This window comes from Schistocerca americana, chromosome 3, assembly GCF_021461395.2.
Source record: "Schistocerca americana isolate TAMUIC-IGC-003095 chromosome 3, iqSchAmer2.1, whole genome shotgun sequence".
NCBI classification, from domain to species: domain Eukaryota; kingdom Metazoa; phylum Arthropoda; class Insecta; order Orthoptera; family Acrididae; genus Schistocerca; species Schistocerca americana.
In genome coordinates, this window is record NC_060121.1 from 409,213,205 (window position 1) to 409,231,705 (window position 18,501).

General features: G+C 45.4%; 1 protein-coding gene across 3 annotated transcripts in view; it reads left to right on the forward strand.

Annotated features, from left to right (window-relative positions):
- LOC124607335 (cAMP-dependent protein kinase type I regulatory subunit) overlaps positions 1–18,501 on the forward strand; it is a 271,618-nt gene that overhangs the window by 217,378 nt on the left and 35,739 nt on the right. For all 3 annotated transcript variants that reach the window (XM_047139634.1, XM_047139635.1, XM_047139637.1), the window contains exon 2: positions 2,730–2,885. In XM_047139634.1, the coding sequence (XP_046995590.1) occupies positions 2,730–2,885 (156 nt within the window). The remainder of the gene's footprint in view (positions 1–2,729; positions 2,886–18,501) is intronic.

Here is an 18,501-nt window from a genome sequence, read left to right on the forward strand (position 1 = left end):
GCTCTCACGCCGTGTGTACGAGTGATCCTAAGCGATTTATATTCGTTTTAAGCAACTTCAGTTCCCAAATAAGGTTTCTCTTGCAATGTACAAGGCTTGAGGTCATATATTCAGATACGTTGAAATTGATTTGGGAGGAGTGGTTTTCGCATTGTCAGTCCTATGTTGCCCTCTCATGAACTGGTAGTTCGGAAAACCAGTTCATACCCTTATCACATATCTGAAAAAAAAGTTTTGTATTTTGAAGTTTTGTATTTTGAAGTTTTGTATTGTGTAATTCAAAAAACTGTAAAAACGAAAACAAAGGAGGGGTATTTCACAAAAAGCGAACATTATTCTCCGTTCTCCACTTCATATTTGTTTGTCTACACCCTACGAACACCCGTAACCTCAAAACTCATGCAGCTAGTGTCGCCAAAGTTGAACATGCCGAAAGTGTGTAGATTCATCATCGAGTTGCGCAAACGCGTGGCGCGCATGCGCAGTGGCTGGTGGCGCAGTTGCCTGCAACGTAGTGTCGTCGTGTAAACTAGACTTGACGTGTTCGACCGTTTGTTTCAAGTGTGTTCTTTATTCCGTACTTGTCGTAGGACTGATTTAGTACTACACTGACGGAAAAAAAATCGTAACACCAAAACGTAATAATATACAGCGATGAAATTTCAGGACTACATTTGTCAAAATAACATATCTAGGTGATGAACACTGCAAGGTCGCAGGTTAATGTAAGGGCGAGATAAGGCATTGCAAATATGAAATGCTGGTATTTTAATAACCGGTGTAACCGTTACAATATTGAATGCAAGCTTGTTGGAGACAGATCTGATGATGGAGCGGCCCAAGGCAACATGTCGATACTCTATACAGCATGTTGGGTTACAACAGCAGTCTGAGGACGAGCGTTATGTTGCTGGAAAACACCTGCTGTGACGCTGTTCATGAATGCCAGCCCAACAGGTCGAGTCATCAGTATGACGTACAAATTTGCAGTCAGGGTGCGTGGGATAACCATGAGAATGCTTCTGCTGTCATACGAAATCGCACCGCAGACGGTAACTCCAGGTAGGTGTAGGTCCATGCAGACAAGTTGGTTGCAGGCCCTCAACTGGCCCGCTCCTAACCAACACGCGGCCATCACAGGCACCGGTGATGAACCAGTGTTCATTAGAAAATACAACAGACCTCCACTATGCCCTCCAGTGAGCTCTCGCTTGACACCACTTAAGTTTCAAATGGCGGTGGTTTGAGGTCAGTGGAATGCACGCTACAGGGCGAATGCCTCGGAGCTGTCCTTGAGTTTTGCTATCTGGGGAGCAAAATAACTGATGATGGTCGAAGTAGAGAAGATATAAAGTGTAGACTGGCAATGGCAAGGAAAGCGTTTCTGAAGAAGAGAAATTTGTTAACATCGAGTATAGATTTAAGTGTCAGGAAGTCTTTTATAAAAGTATTTGTATGGAGTGTAGCCATGCATGGAAGTGAAACATGGACGACAACTAGTTTGGACAAGAAGAGAATAGAAGCTTTCGAAATGTGGTGCTACAGAAGAATGCTGAAGATTAAATGGGTAGATCACATAAGTAATGAGGAGGTACTGAATAGGATTGGGGAGAAGAGGGCTTGTGGCACAACTTGACTAGAAGAAGGGATCGGTTGGTAGGACATGTTCTGAGGCATCAAGGGATCACAAATTTAGTATTGGAGGGCAGCATAGACGGAAAAAATCGTAGAGGGAGACCAAGAGATGAATACACTAAGCAGATTCAGAAGGATGTAGGTTGCAGTAGGTACTGGGAGATGATGAAGCTTGCACAGGATAGAGTAGCATGGAGGGCTGCATCAAACTAGTCTCAGGACTGAAGACCACAACAACAACAACAACAACAACAACAACAACAACAACATCATTTCTGCGAAATCTTTCTGCAGTGTCGCAGAAGGAACATCTGGTTTCTTATAGCCCCATTACACGACCTCGTTCAGACTCCGTGAGATATTGACAATGGCGTCTTTATCGGTTTATAGGCATTCTTGACTAACATCGCCGGCCGTTGTGGCCGAGCGGTTCTAGGCGCTTCAGTCCGGAACCGCGCTGCTGCTACGGTCGCAGGTTCGAGTCCTGCCTCGGGCATGGATGTGTGTGACGTCCTTAGGCTAGTTAGGTTCAAGTAGTTGTAAGTCTATGGGACTGATGACCTCAGATGTTAAGTCACATATCGCTTAGAGCCATGTGAACCATTTTTGACTAACATCAACTCACCACGTCTAATCTGAAAGGTGACTAACCCTCACGACCATTACAGCGTGTATTTAAACCTAACTTGATTTGTATCATCATATTGGCGCTACTAGCGTCACTCTTATGCGACAGGCGTGACATTTTTATAGACATCACTATCCAGGTGTAGAAATGCGCCTACCGACTTTCGTTGATGTCGCAAGTCTCCTCCTCGGTGTTGTGATTTTTTTTTTTGCGTCAGTGTACACGGAATGAGATTTAAGTTGGTTACACGTTGAGGTGTGCTATTATTGTTGGTGTAAGACAGTAGCCAGCGCACACGCCTCTCGCCTCGCGCTGCCGGCTGCAGCTCTCGTAGGACGCACTCCGCTGTAGTGCGTGGCGTGGAGGGCGGCGCTCGGCTCATTAGCGGCCGGGGTCAAGGGCCACGCTGCTGACGCCGCGCCCGCCGCGTGCAACACCGCCTCATCCTGGCCTCCCTTGCTTGCAGGAGCAGGCCCACGATGCGAAGCAGCAGGCAGCGTCTCCCGAGGACACCGACGACCTGTCCCCCCTGCCGTCGGCCGCCCAGCAGCCGGCCAGGCGCAGGGGAGGCATATCGGCAGAGCCGGTCACGGAGGAGGATGCCACCAGCTATGTCAAGAAGGTGAGTACATTAAAAACTAAAATGGTCAAATAATTACCATTTAGATTTAAGCATTCGTCACGTCTTTAACGAATCGGCAAAATTCGTCTGCCTGAGATGCCCCGTGACAGCACTTGCAGTTCTTCGTCTTACAAGGAGAGGACCCCACGGGTGCTATCCAGTGTTTGAAAGAATCTATACGGTGGTGTAGGTTAGGGTCTCAGATATCTCACCCAGCAGCCACTCACACTGGTGGGCCCTCGTTTACGGTGAATGACTACAGAACTCTAATCTACATCACCTTATAGATCACCTTTTCATGTGCATGATGAGGTGGAAATCACTTGGAGCCCAGTGTGTGTTTCTGGGCGAATGTATAAGAACCTCGGATTTGAACTGAAGTCACACTTCTGTGTTTGCCGGGCAGTGCATGCCCGAGAATTGTCCGTTGTTTGCCGGGCAGTGTTTGCCCGAGAGTTGTCCACGACACCGGTAGTCAAGCGACCGCGTCGCTTGTTTTGATAGCCCCGTTTCGGGTGTCTGTATTTTACACAATGCCCCGTCAGAAGCGTGTGTCGTTCCCAATCTGTAACACACACAAACAAGGTTTCTTTAGCGTCACCAAAGGTCGTTAGTCATAAGCTAAGGCTGGTATAGCTTGCGGGCTTTTTTGGTTGGGTGAGGGAGGGGAGGAGACGTTAGGCGGTATGATCGCACATTAGTAACTGTTGTTTTGTCTCCACATTAGCATAGGAGATCCTTGACTTTTCACCGGTCCCGATCGTGGGCAACACCAAAAATAAAAGTCAGTAGTTCGGATCCAAAGAGCGCGGAACTTGTGGTTACTTGTTTATTTAACCCTTTGAGTACCAGTGGTTTCTGCCTGAAACCACCATTTTATTTTTTTTTAAGTATTGGTGTGACTGGCATGAAACCACCGATGATATTGCAAGAGAGAGGCCCCTAGTGGTACATGAACGTATTTCTACGAATTTAGTGCATTGTAGTACTCACTTAACAGCGTTCAAAGCAACAGTCGGCGCAGAGATTGCACAACCGAGTGTAGAAGATTGTCACCTTTTTTTAAAAAAATTGTGGTCATATTGTGGTGACTACTATCGCTGAAAATAAGTATATCTAAAGTGGTTGTAACGAAAATTTGTTTTTCTATTACTGCCTGTTATGGGTGCTGGCGAAATGAAATCACTGGAGCAGTAGATACTTTTGATATAAATTTACGAAATTTTAGACCAATTTTTGGCTGTCATTTAGGACTGTAATTTGTTTTAGCGATTTAAGGATTACGAGTTCATGGGAGTTTCGAGATGTGGGATTGTGTCTACGAGAAATACGAAATTGCTTTCCAGTACATCCCATGAAATTAAGGGTGATTAATACTATGTTCCAGTTGTTACAAACGGAAACCACAACTTGAAAACAATAGACTTATTTACTTTTTGCAAATTCTTTTTATATTCATTGCTTACTATGATATATGGATTTTGTGAAAATTATAAAATTACATTTTTTGCATTATCAAAGGGTTAATCATTGTTTCATTGAAAACGTTTCGCCAAGTCTGCAGGTAGTTGCCTGAGTGTTGAATAACCGAAAAGCGCAAGTTTTCAGTTTTTTTTCGCAAACTTCCTGTACCAGTTCGATGCTGTCTACAGGCAGCCAGCCAATTCTGTCGTCATCATCATCATCATCATCATCATCATCATCATCATCATCATCATCATCTGGAACATATCTTCGTTCTTGCCCTCGTCAAGAGACGAGAACATTGAGGATCACAACCTGCACCCATCGCATTCAGACCATACAAAGATACATTTCGTGATGAATGTCATCAGCATTGAGGTTTTTTTCCGCCTACTGAAAGTAGTATTTCATAACTGATTTTACATTTGGTGGGATTTTCAGTTGCAACATTCTGTTCGCACAGCCACCACATTAGGCAAACGAGAAGCAGTGTGGCTTTCTCGCTGTCGCAGCTGTAAGCACACTCCGTTCCCTCCCGTACTTCCCATGCAACGTGAAAACAGCGGTTACTTTCTAGATAGATCTCGTAGAATATCAAGCGCTACTCTGTAGTGTGTGCGGTAGCTTTCCATTGGCTGGGAGGGAGTACTGTTGTTGCACCAGTCTCTTTCATTCTTCCTCTGCCAACCTTTCTGTATTGTGGCTTTAAATCATTGACTCGATATTAAGTAGTTCAGGGTCCTCAGGCAGTAATTATTCACATTTAACTTTCCTAACCATGTTCTGTCCCTATATCGCAAGAAATTTGCATTAGTATGTCACCAATCAGGCAACACGTCCTCTTTGTGTGCAGGAATTCCTCTCAAGTAACAACAGTAGCAAATTATCACTCACTTGTTGCGGAAAAAGACAGTTGAAGAGTTACATTAAATATAACTACCCGTGCATTGTTCAAAAACCCCAAATCTAGAACTGTGCACGACAAAAACGAAGCTGGAACGCACTAAGTCCAGAGTCTCGTGGAAGTAGTTTGTCCAAAATCACACGCGATTCTGCCAAATCTAAACTGTGGAGCTGACGTGAGTGAATATCGATAAACTGCATCTAATGAGTGACTTCTAAACCGCTCGGCCGTGACGGACCGTGGGGCGGTCCGTTTCAATGCTAGCCACGATGACGTACTTCACCGTATGCCTACTCCCTCGCTTGACATCAAATGGAATTCCTTTCTGTCTTCAGTAATCCGCAGTCAGGTCGTTGTATAGTGGATATATTAAGACGTGGTATTCTTTCTTCTGACGTATTAAAAATTATTAAATATTCTTCAAGTGGCTTTTTTCTCTTTATACACTAAGGTGACAAAAGTCAACACGATAGCGATATGCACGTATACAGATGGCTGTAGTATCCCTTACACAAGATATAAAAGGGCAGTGCATTGGCAGAGCTGTCATTTGTATTTAGGTGATTCACGTGAAAAGGCATCCGACGTGACTTATGGCCACACGACGGGAATTAACAGACAACGCGGAGTGGTAGTGGAGCTAGATGCATGGGAAATTCCATTTCGGGAATCGTTAGGGAACTCAGTATTCTAAGACCAACAGTGCCAAGAGTGTGCCGAGAATACCAAATTTCAGGCATTACCTCTCACCACGGACAACATGTAGCCGACGGCCTTCACGTAACGACCGAGAGCAGCAGCTTTTACGTAGTGTTGTCATTGCTAACAGACAAGCAACATTGCGTGAAATAACGGCAGAGATCAATGTGGGACGTACGACGAACTTATCGGTTACGACTGTGCGGCGAAATTTGGCGTTAATGGGCTATGGCAGCAGATGACCGACGCAAGTGCCTTTGGTAATAGCACGTCATCGCCTGCAACGCCTCTGCTGGGCTCGTGACCATATCGGTTGGACCATAGACGACTGGAAGACCATGACTTTATCAGAGCAGTCCCGATTTCAATTGGTAAGAGCTGATGTTACAGTTCGCGTATGGCGGAGGCGCAACGAAGCCATGGATCCGGGTTGTCAACGATGCAGTGTGCAATAGAGTGGGTCGTTCGCGAACTAACGGGTCCAAAGGAACGGTTCACAAAAGATGAACGGAACGAGCGAGGAACGAATTCTAAGGAACGGTCTTTCATAGTTCACTTCGGGAGCGGCTTTCTACTTATAGTTCCCTGGAACGGGAAACGGTCGGTCTCGTTCCCGCAACGGGGCTTCGCTTAGCACGCCCATTCTAGATCTGTTTCAAACCTTTTTTTTGAACTCTGAACTTCTGGTTCTTTTCGTGTTCTATTCAGCGATCACGACTGGTAATTAAAATGTATTTTATACACTCCTGGAAATAGAAAAAAGAACACATTGACACCGGTGTGTCAGACCCACCATACTTGCTCCGGACACTGCGAGAGGGCTGTACAAGCAATGATCACACGCACGGCACAGCGGACACACCAGGAACCGCGGTGTTGGCCGTCGAATGGCGCTAGCTGCGCAGCATTTGTGCACCGCCGCCGTCAGTGTCAGCCAGTTTGCCGTGGCATACGGAGCTCCATCGCAGTCTTTAACACTGGTAGCATGCCGCGACAGCGTGGACGTGAACCGTATGTGCAGTTGACGGACTTTGAGCGAGGGCGTATAGTGGGCATGCGGGAGGCCGGGTGGACGTACCGCCGAATTGCTCAACACGTGGGGCGTGAGGTCTCCACAGTACATCGATGTTGTCGCCAGTGGTCGGCGGAAGGTGCACGTGCCCGTCGACCTGGGACCGGACCGCAGCGACGCACGGATGCACTCCAAGACCGTAGGATCCTACGCAGTGCCGTAGGGGACCGCACCGCCACTTCCCAGCAAATTAGGGACACTGTTGCTCCTGGGGTATCGGCGAGGACCATTCGCAACCGGCTCCATGAAGCTGGGCTACGGTCCCGCACACCGTTAGGCCGTCTTCCGCTCACGCCCCAACATCGTGCAGCCCGCCTCCAGTGGTGTCGCGACAGGCGTGAATGGAGGGACGAATGGAGACGTGTCGTCTTCAGCGATGAGAGTCGCTTCTGCCTTGGTGCCAATGATGGTCGTATGCGTGTTTGGCGCCGTGCAGGTGAGCGCCACAATCAGGACTGCATACGACCGAGGCACACAGGGCCAACACCCGGCATCATGGTGTGGGGAGCGATCTCCTACACTGGCTGTACACCACTGGTGATCGTCGAGGGGACGCTGAATAGTGCACGGTACATCCAAACCGTCATCGAACCCATCGTTCTACCATTCCTAGACCGGCAAGGGAACTTGCTGTTCCAACAGGACAATGCACATCCGCATGTATCCCGTGCCACCCAACGTGCTCTAGAAGGTGTAAGTCAACTACCCTGGCCAGCAAGATCTCCGGATCTGTCCCCCATTGAGCATGTTTGGGACTGGATGAAGCGTCGTCTCACGCGGTCTGCACGTCCAGCACGAACGCTGGTCCAACTGAGGCGCCAGGTGGAAATGGCATGGCAAGCCGTTCCACAGGACTACATCCAGCATCTCTACGATCGTCTCCATGGGAGAATAGCAGCCTGCATTGCTGCGAAAGGTGGATATACACTGTACTAGTGCCGACATTGTGCATGCTCTGTTGCCTGTGTCTATGTGCCTGTGGTTCTGTCAGTGTGATCATGTGATGTATCTGACCCCAGGAATGTGTCAATAAAGTTTCCCCTTCCTGGGACAATGAATTCACGGTGTTCTTATTTCAATTTCCAGGAGTGTAATTACGGAAACTACATAAAAATTACGTGGTATGTAATACATACATCTTTTCAGGTAACAAAACGGCGTATCAGCTTACTTCACTATTTCGATAAACAGCAGAAGTAATACTTGTAAAAAGGCAAGATTTTTTGTTATTACACATGCAAAGGACGTCAGCACGGCACACACCAGTGGCCATTTTCCTTCTTTTTTTGATTCAAGGTAAAAGAGCATGTTCATTCTTATGGAAGCCAGACCGACTTACAACAGAATGAAGCCCGCGCTTCGTAATCGATTGTATGGTACCGCATTTTGATAACTCCTACAATATTATTTCAGTGGTACTGGGTGGCACACGAAAAATCGGCTCCGAGTACTAAGACTGCTCATTGTCGCTAACCAATCATCGTCTGTTGTTTCGAAGTTGTTTTCATTAGCTTATTTGTTATTTCTTCTCTGCCTAATTATTACATGTTTATCTATTCTGCTCGTAGCGGTCAACAAATTGTGCGTAATTGGCGAGCAGTCTGTACTCGGGGCTGGTTTTTCGTGCACCACCTTATATTATTTCATTGCGATCAGCCACACAACGCTAAAGTAGTCTAAACGAGATGTTATGCAGAATCACGAAAATCACAAGTGTGTGAGAATTCTGTTATGAACAAAACCTCTGTTCTCTAGGGGGGAGGCAAGTGCCCCTCTTGGCGCCTTCCATCTTCAGTCACCTATGCTACTAATTTTCAGTTTTTCATAAGAACCTTATACCAAGCACAGTGAACGGTAAACGAGTAAAAAAAAAAAGCTATCACCAGTGAACTAGTACCCAATGATGAACGACTTTGCCCATCTCTAATGTGCAAGCATCTGGTAGCTCCATAATGGTGTGGGCTGTGTTATCATGAATAAACAGGGTCCACTGGTCCAACTTAACCGATCATTGACTGGAAATGTTATGTTTGGCTACGTGCAGACTATTACAGCCATTCGTGGACTTCATCTTCCCATATAAGGATGCAACTTTTATGGATGACAGTGCGCCAAATCACCGGGCCGTGGTTGTTCAGATCGGTTTGGTGAGCATTCTTGACAATTAGAGACAATGATTCGACCACACAGATCGCCCGCCATAAATCCCATCGAATATTTATGGGACATAATCGAGTGGCCAGTTCGTGCAGAAAATCATTCACCGGCCACACATTGGCACATATGGACAGCTGTAGAGGCAGCATGACTCAATATCTCTGCAGGAGACTTCCAGCGTCTTGATGAGTTCATGCCACGTCGAGTTGCTGTACTAGGCCCAACAAAAGGAGGTACGACACGACATGACATTGGGAGGTATCCCATGCCTTTTTTCACCTCAGTGCAAATGACCATGTTAATCGGTGGGACTGCACCTCATACGAAAATTTCTTCGTAATTAGTTCATATCTTTCTTAATGTAAATTGTATTCCAATTTCTTTTTATATACAGAAGGATCGTTTAGTTTATCTAGTCGAGAAGAACTGCCTTCAAAATTTCATATAAATCGTAGCCGTCGTGCAAGAATTGTTTCTTTTGCTGTTTCTTTATTTATAAAGAACGCAAGTTTTTCTTCGTTCAAAAACATTGACACACATCAACGCTTAACAACGATAATAAACGTGTTACATTGCGGCAAGAGCCTTTTCATCTACCTGGTAACACAGAAATATTTAAAAGTCTGTCAAGTTATTTAGTAAAACTACTCCCAGTACAAAATCTTTATACTCTCCCTTATTTAGTAACTTACACTCTTATCATATTATAGCACAACTGTCTTAGCCGGACAGCAACTAATTGTTTTGTTTGTAAGTCCGTAAGCTGATTTTTCTGTGTTTACTCTTGGAATATTAATTTCATCGGCAATAACTGACTATCGAGCAAAGAAGTGTCAGGGACCAATACGTTTTTTTACTCAATGACATTCAGGATTTTGCGGGAGTCGAAGGGCAGCTTCATTGTCCATTCATACGCAGGGTTTCGAATCCTTTAGCTGGCAAAGTTTAGTTAAAAGTCTCTTGAGCCAAACAATTTCTCATGGTGCTTTACTAGCCGCTACAGCCTCTGTAGTAAAGATTGCAGCTGAAGGTTATCGCTGATTATCCAAGTGGCAGATGCACCGAAGTACGGGCAAAGAACACCTGGGGCAGATCGGCCAGGTCACCTCCACGATCGGTATCACTATAACGCTCAAGAAGGCCTTTGCTTTCACCGCTTTTGTAAATAAGGCCATAGTCATATTTGCCTCTCAGATAGCGAAAGATTCTTTCACCCTTATTACGTCACGCTTTGTCCGATTTTCAAGACTTCTAGATAAAACTTCACAGCATATGTTACGTCTAGTCATGCCCCACATTTCAGGTACATCGAGTATCCAACTGCTTGCCTATAGGGATATTCGGTGTTGGTAGGGTTCTCTTCCATGCTGTCGTCGCTTGCAATTGGAGCTATAACAGCTCTACAATCACTCAAGCCGAAGTGCACCAAAACCTTCTTGGTGTAGTGAGTCTGACTTTAGTGGACCCATCTTCTTTTTTAACACTTTCCAATCCTGAGGAACATGATGCCGGGTTTGATTTTATTTTGAATTCTCTTTCAAGATCTTCAATAAATTCTTCAATTTCACTATCATTGTTTGCCTCAATCAATCCGTCATCAACGTATCTTGTAAGAATCTTTGTCTCATAAAGAGGCTTCGTTCTCTTAAATCCTGATTCCATGAAGTTAGTAGTCAATCTCCCATTCCAGCAACGGGGTACCTGTTTCATGCCGTATAAGCTTTTTATTAATGGATAAACTTTCCTAGAATCATCATTATAACTTTCAAGTTACCGTAATTAAAAGCAGTAATCACTTCTATTTGTGCAACGTTCGTCTTCTCCTTGACTGCAGCGCTGAATAATGTTCGAATAGTACATCTTTGCCGCGAGGCTGAAAGTTCGTTCATGACATACCCATTCCTTTTGAAAAAAATCTTTCGATAACCAGTCTTTGCTGTGAATCTGTTAACCGAGCCATCAGCATTTGTCTTAAGTTTGCAGACCCACTTAAATGAAATTGACCTTTTTCCAGAAAGTAAATCTTCCAAAGTCCAAATTCAATTTTTTTGATATGCCGTCATTTCTTCATCCATTTCTGCTTTGCAGTCGTGTCGTTGACTCTATTTCATTGCGTCTCAATAAGATTCTGATTCCTCAGAGGTCATTAATTGCATTAGGAAGTCTTGAAATCTTTTTGGACGTTTTAGCGTTAAAACTTTTATGCAGTTGTGGACTAATCCTTTTATCGTCAGACTGTTCTCTTTCTCTCCAGTTCCATCCTGTGAATCACTATACGGTAACTGTAGAGCTAATATTCACTTGAAAAACTAAATTTCACTTTACTCTTGACTTTTGAGGCTTCCAATGAAGGAGATAAATATCGTCAGAAACTACAGAACTTTCCTTTTGCATAATTTTTGTCTTCAAAAGTAAGATCCAGTAATTTCATTAGCTGACGATTTTCTTCACACAAGATGTGACAACGATCATCATGGTCATAACCAATCAGAATCTCTTTTACTGCTTTTCGATCCATATTCATTCTTAATTTTTTTGGAATGTAAACATCGTATTTGGACTCTTTATATGTAGGTACTTCACGCCAGTCTTCTTTCGATGCCATATTTCATTTGGAGACGTTACTAGAATACTGTAAGGTCCCGTTCGATTTAGGATGGATGCTGCAGAATTTACCGTTTCAGCCCAAAACGACAAAGTCATGTTTTCCGTGAGCCCTGGCTGTTCAACAAGAATATGATTTTCTCCTTCACTGCATCCGTTTTGCTGCGGAGTTTGCGGATTAGTGGAACGTTGGACTATGCCTTTTTTCTGTACCATCTCCCTTGTCTGTTTATTGTTGAACTCTCCTGCATTATCGCGTATCTGGTTTTTAGTTGTATTTCCAGCAGTCTTTGTTTCGGTGATAAATTGCCTTGGTTTATTAGGGACTTCTGATTTTTCCCTGACTAAGTAAACATCGAGACTTGGATTTTTGAAAAGGCCCGCAGACATCCGTATGAATCAGTTCTCCCGGTTCAGAAGCTCTCTTCGGAATGCCAAATGGAAGTCAATGTACTTCACCAGATATACTGCCTTCACAGAGCTCAATGTGCGATCCCAAGTTTATGCATCGGATCTTGGAGATTAACGTCTTGAAATATCGCTTATTTTGATGTCCAGATCTTTCGTGTTACAAATATAGTAAGTTTTCTCGACTGATTTCATTTACTTCAGCAGGAATTGGTGGTTAAACGCCTCTCATCCTTAATTTAAATAGTCCTCCATAACAATCTCAATTGCAAACTATGTCGGTAAGACAGAAAAGAGATTCTTTTTAATTTTTGGTACATACCAAACAGACCTAAAAGTGATTTTGTGCCACTTTCATCTACTGCTGCTCCTCTTTCTGGAGCGTCCTTGCCAACAGCTTCAACAGTGCCACTGTCTGCTGATGTAAACGTGTGTGTTGTAGAAAATGGTTCAGATATCTTGAAGAAATTGTCAGTATTTGTGATACATGTTGCACCATTATCTACAAATCAACTATCAGTATAACACTCAGATAACATAAGAACAGACATTTCAGCGAAGAGAACAGTGTTTGTATTTGGAGTTTCAGAAGCTTCAGGCACATCACTTTTCTGAGGCTTTTGTGGTCGATCATCCACAATACACTTTCGGTATTTCTTCATCATATGATTCGGCGCCTTACAATAATGACACAGTTTTCTTTTTTCACTGTGGTTGAGGCTTTTTCAGTGAGTTACTTAAATGTGCCATTTGAGATTCAGAATCTCCTCCTTTACGCGACAAAGCTTTCTCATTTTCTAAAAGTTGAGTTTCAAGTTATCAGCAGTCCTATCACGTTTTGACATTAGCATCAAACTTGATTTGAATGAAAAAATATACATTTGGTAGTGTGCCTAAACTTTTGAGTTACTACATCATCAATACAAAGTTTTACAAATCCAAAAAGTAGTAAAGATAAAAAAAAATAGCATCAGGAACACTGTCAAATAATTTATGCAATTGTGCCCTTACTTCCCGAAATGTATTCAGACACGTTATTTTCTGCATTTTTCCTCTTGTCATATTCATTGTCAGTGTAGTTAAACCATTGCTGTCAGTCGAAAGATAATTATTTAATGCGTTCTTATAAGTCTCTCCCTTTATTGAGATGTAGCATCTTGCTTGTTCTACAGGTTTGACTAACCTACCTTCAGTAAAGTCGAGCGCTGCAGGGATACCACGTAGAAGACACTTTGTTTGTATTTCCATGTATTCCAGTTTAAATGTCCTTCCAGTAAACTAATGCTTACCACTTTTGTCGAAACCATAGTCGAAATTCGCAAACTGACTCCAAAAGTTACTCCGATATATGTACACTAATTTCATAATTAACACTTGATTTATATATGTAACTAATCATTTGCGTTTCTCCAATTCACATAAAATTAAGCAGTAGCACACCTGGACCCATAGCCTGTTTGATTAGACGCAAGTGCTTCATCGTTCAAAAACATTGGTTTATTAAACACCTGCGCATTAACGTTTAACGACACTAAACTTCTTCTATTGTGACAAAGAGCTTGAAACCATGACTGGTAAGACCAGAGATGTTTAAAAGTCATTCAAGTTATTAAATAAACTGTTCACAACACAAAAACTCAAATGCACTGAGGTGACAGAAGTCATGGGACACCTAATACGGTGCCGTGCCTCCTTTTTGCCCGGCTTAGTGCAGCAACTCGAGGTGGCATGGACTCAACAAGTCGTTGGAAGTCTCCTGCTGAAAGACTGAGCTATGCTGCCTCTGTAGCCGTCCATAACAGTGAAAGTGTTGCCCACACATGATTTTCTGCATGAACTTAACTCTCGATTGTGTCTCACAAATGCCAATGGGATTCATGTCGTGCGATCTGGATGGCCAAATCATTCGCTCGATTTGTCCAGAATGTTCTTCAAACCAGTTGCGAGCAATTGTGACCCGGTGACATGACGCTTCGTCATGGATAAAAATTCCATCGTTTCTTGGATAGATGAAGTTCATGAATGGCTGCAAATAGTCTCCAAATACGCAGACATTATCTTTTCCAGTCACTGATAGGTTCAGTTCGACCAGACGACCCAATGCATTCCATGTAAACACTGCTCACCCCATTATGGAGCCACCACCAGATTGAACAGTGGTTTGCTGACGAGTTGGGTCCATGGTTTCGTAGGGTCTGCTCCGCACCTGAACCGTACCATCAACACTTACCGACTCAAATCGGACTCATCTGACAAGGTCGTGGTTTTCCAGGCTCCTAGGGTCCAAACAATATGGTCACGAGCCCAGGAAAGGCGCTGCAAGCAATGTCGTGCTGTTTACAAAGGCACTCGCGTGTTTATTTGCTGCCATAGCCCATGAACGCCAAATTTCGGCACAGTGTCCCAACAGATACGTTCGTCGTACGTCCCAAATTGATAGGTGTGGTTATTTCATGCAGTGTTGCTTGTCTGTTAGTACTGACAACTACGCAAACGTCGCTGCTCTCGGTCTTTACGTGAAGTTCGTCGTCCGCTGCATTGTCTGTGGTGAGAGGTGAAGGTCGTCGGCCACTTCGTTGTCCATGGTGAGAGGTAATGCCTGAAATTTGATATTCTAGGCCCACTTTTGACACTGTGGATCTCGGAATATTTAATTCCCTAACGATTTCCGAAATGGAATGTCCCATCCTTCTAGCTCAAACTACCATTCCGCGTTCAAATTCGGCTGATTCCCGTAGTGCGGCCATAATCATGTCGGAAGCCTTTTCACATCAATCACCAGAGTACAAATGACAGTCGGCCGCTGTGGCCGAGCGGTTCTAGGCCCTTCAGTCCAGAATCGCGCTGCTGCTGTGGTCGCAGGTTCGAATCCTGCCACGGGCATGGACGTGTATCTTGTCTCTCTGTTTGTTAGGTTTAAGTAGTTCCAAGTCTAGGGGACTGATGACCTCATAATATGTTAAGTCCCATAGTGCTTAGAGCCAGTACAAATGACAACTCTGCCAACGCACTGCCCTCTTATACTTTGTGTACGCGATACTACTGCATTTGTATTGTGCATATTTGACTGTTACCTCAGTGTTTTTCTTAATGAAAAATGAATGTCAATTTCTTCTTATATACAGCAGGATTGTTTAGTCGGCCTTGTCGCGAAGCAACTGCCTTTAAAATTTCACGTAAATCGTCGCCGTCGTGCAAGAACTGCTTTTCCCGTTTCACCAAAAACAATGATACATCACGTCGTGTCCACCTGCGGGCCCAGGGCTTAGAATAGGCCCGAGGTATTCCTGCCTGTCGTAAAGAGGTGGCTAAAAGGAGTCTCACACCTTTCAGGCTTTATGTGACGGTCCCCTGTAGGGTTTGACCCCCATTTTTCAAAATTCTTCCAAAGAGCGAGCCAGTTGGGGAAGGACGCCTCACATGGGGCATCGTGTCCAACGTGCATTCAGATCGTTAGCCCACTTTCTCGTCGTGGCATTGCAGTTCCGCTCATCCTCCATCTCTTGAGTGAGGACACCTTCCTGGCTGCGTTTTCCTCCACCCACTACGCAGTGTCGTTTTCTGCGCCGACAAGGACCATGGAATTCTTTGCACCTCATATCCAGCATGGTAGCCAGTCCATTGTGGTGGGGTTGCCATGTACCCTGTTGGTTGTAGCCTCCTGACTACACAGGGATCGCTTGCTGATGCCTGCGCTGTTACCGCCCCTCGTATGCCAAAGAGTATGTCCATCACCCTGGGGCATCAGGGCTCCCGGCAATGGCCATACTGCCAGGTGGCCTTTGCTGCGGCTGGGTGGCACCCGTGGGGAGGGCCCCTGGTCGGAGCGGGTGGCATCAGGGCAGATGACGCGCGATGAAGCGTACCACGTCATCACTTGCTGGTGATAAAACACCAGCAGTCTCTAAGCGTTCCAAGTCTCATTATAATGCAAGGAAGTATGATCCTAAATCGTTCCCGTCCTGACCACTCCATGGGAGGAACTTCAGTCCAAGGATGGCAGCGAACCTTATTTGTCCCAGTACCTCATATGTACGAGAGCTGATGGGGAATCCTTTGTTTCGATGAAGCCTCAGTTTTTTGCAGAGTGTTTAGAGAATAAGTTTGGGGAAGTGGAGGGCTTGTCCAAAATGAAGTGGAGGGTTTGTCCAAAATGCAGTCAGTGTTAGTCTTGATGAAAACGGCAACCTCTGCCCAGTCACCGGCATTACTCGCTTGTCTAGCTGGGGGATGTTTCCGTTACCATCACGCCTCATAAGAGCTTACATATGGTCCACGGTATTATATCCCTCTAGGACCTTGTTTTGCAGTCCTGACGACGAGCTGCACGCCAACATAGAGCGACAAGGAGTTCATTTCGTCCGGCGCGTCCATTAGGGTCTGAGGGATAACCATGTTGCCACTGGTGCCTTCATCTTAGCCTTCGAGGGTGACACATTACGCGAGGAGGTCAAGGTGATGGTCTACTGCTGTGATGTCAAGCCATATATCGTCCCCCCCAATGCGGTGCTTTAAGTGCTGGAAGTTCGGCCATATGTCTTCTCACTGTACTTCCAGCATCACATGTCGAGATTGTAGACGTCCATCCTATCCCAATACTTCATGTGCCCCATCTTCATCTGTGTCAACTGCGGAGAGCATCATTCCCCTTCCTCACCAGACTGCAGGATATTACAGCCAGAAAGGAAAATCATGGTATATAAGACCCTATACTGACAGACCTACAATGAGGCCAAGAGGAAATTTGAGCGCTTACATCCTGTGGTTATGACCACCGCTTATGACACCGCTATGAGAACCATCGGGGACATCATTCCCCACTTCTCAGCCAGAGAAGTGTAAGTCTTCTTCGGCTGCTCTCGCTAGGAAGGGATCCTTTGGGTCATTCCCTTCGCAGGTTTCTGCTAGTGGGGAAGATGACACCCACCAGCGGCTGAAGTGCCCAAAAGCAGCTGGTCCTAGGGCTTCACAATCATCCTCAGTCCCGGAGTCTGCTTCAGTGAAGCCCTCTGTCAGAGAAACCCAGGGATCACCGAGAGAAATCCAGAAAGACCATCCCAAAGACCAAGGGAATTGCGGTGTCACCCACACCACCGCTGCCTACAAGCTCTGCGTCTGAGGATAAGGTGAAGATTTTGGCGTCTGCTGAGGACCTAGATCTTGCCAAACTCTCAGACACAGTGGCTATAGGTTGTTCAGGAAATAAGTCGGTGGCAGCTGGTAGACTTCCTCATTGAGTGTTTCATGCCTTCCCAGTCTCACGATCACGTCATCCTCCAGTAGAATTGCGTCGGTTTTTTCCACCACCTGGCTGTGCTACAGCAACTGTTAAGCTTTACACCTGCTGTCTGCATTGCCCTCCAGGAAACCTGGTTCCCAGCAATGCAGACCCCTGCCCTTCGCGGCTACAGGGGATATTACAAGAACTGTAGCGAACATAATATAATGTCAGGTAGAGTTTGCATTTACTTCCTGAACTCGGTATGTAGTGAACCTGTGCCCCTTCAAACTCCTCTTTGAAGCTGTGGCTGTCAGGATACGGACAATGCAGGAAAGTTCGGCAATATACATCTCCCTCCAGATGGTGCGGTACCCCTGAACGTATTGGCTACACTGATTGATCAACTCCCTGAACCTTTCCTGCTTTTGGGAGATTTTAACGCCCATAACCCCTTGTGGAGTAGCACCATGGTTACTGGCCGTGGCAGATATACCGAAAATTTACTGGGGCGGCCACACATTTCAGTGTGGCTCATGACACATATTCGGCCATTGAGCTCTCGGTTTGCAGTCCCGGCCTTCCCCCATCCATCCAGTGGAGAGCACGTGACGACCTGTGTGGTAGTGACCACGTCCCCATCTCCCTGTCACTGCCCTGGCATCAGGCCCACGAATTCCTGCCCGGATGGGCTTTAAAGAAGGCGGACTGGGAAACTTTCACCTCTGCTGTCACTGTTAGATCTCCCCCACATTAACATCGATGATATGATTGAGCAGGTCACTACAACGATAATTTCTGCGGCAGAAAACGCGATCTGTCGTTCTCTAGGGTGCCCCCGGCGAAAGACAGTCCCTTGGTGGTCGCCGGAAGTGGCTGGGGCAGTTAAAGAGCGTCAGCGAGCTCTACAGCGGCATAAGCGGCACCCTTCTCTAGAGCACCTAATACCCTTTAAGCGGCTCCGTGCCCGCGTTCGCCATCTTATAAAACGACGGAAACAGGAGTGTTGGGAGAGGTACGTGTCGACCATTGGGTGCCATACGTCACCTTCCCAAGTCTAGACGAAGATGAGACATATTTTTGGGTACCT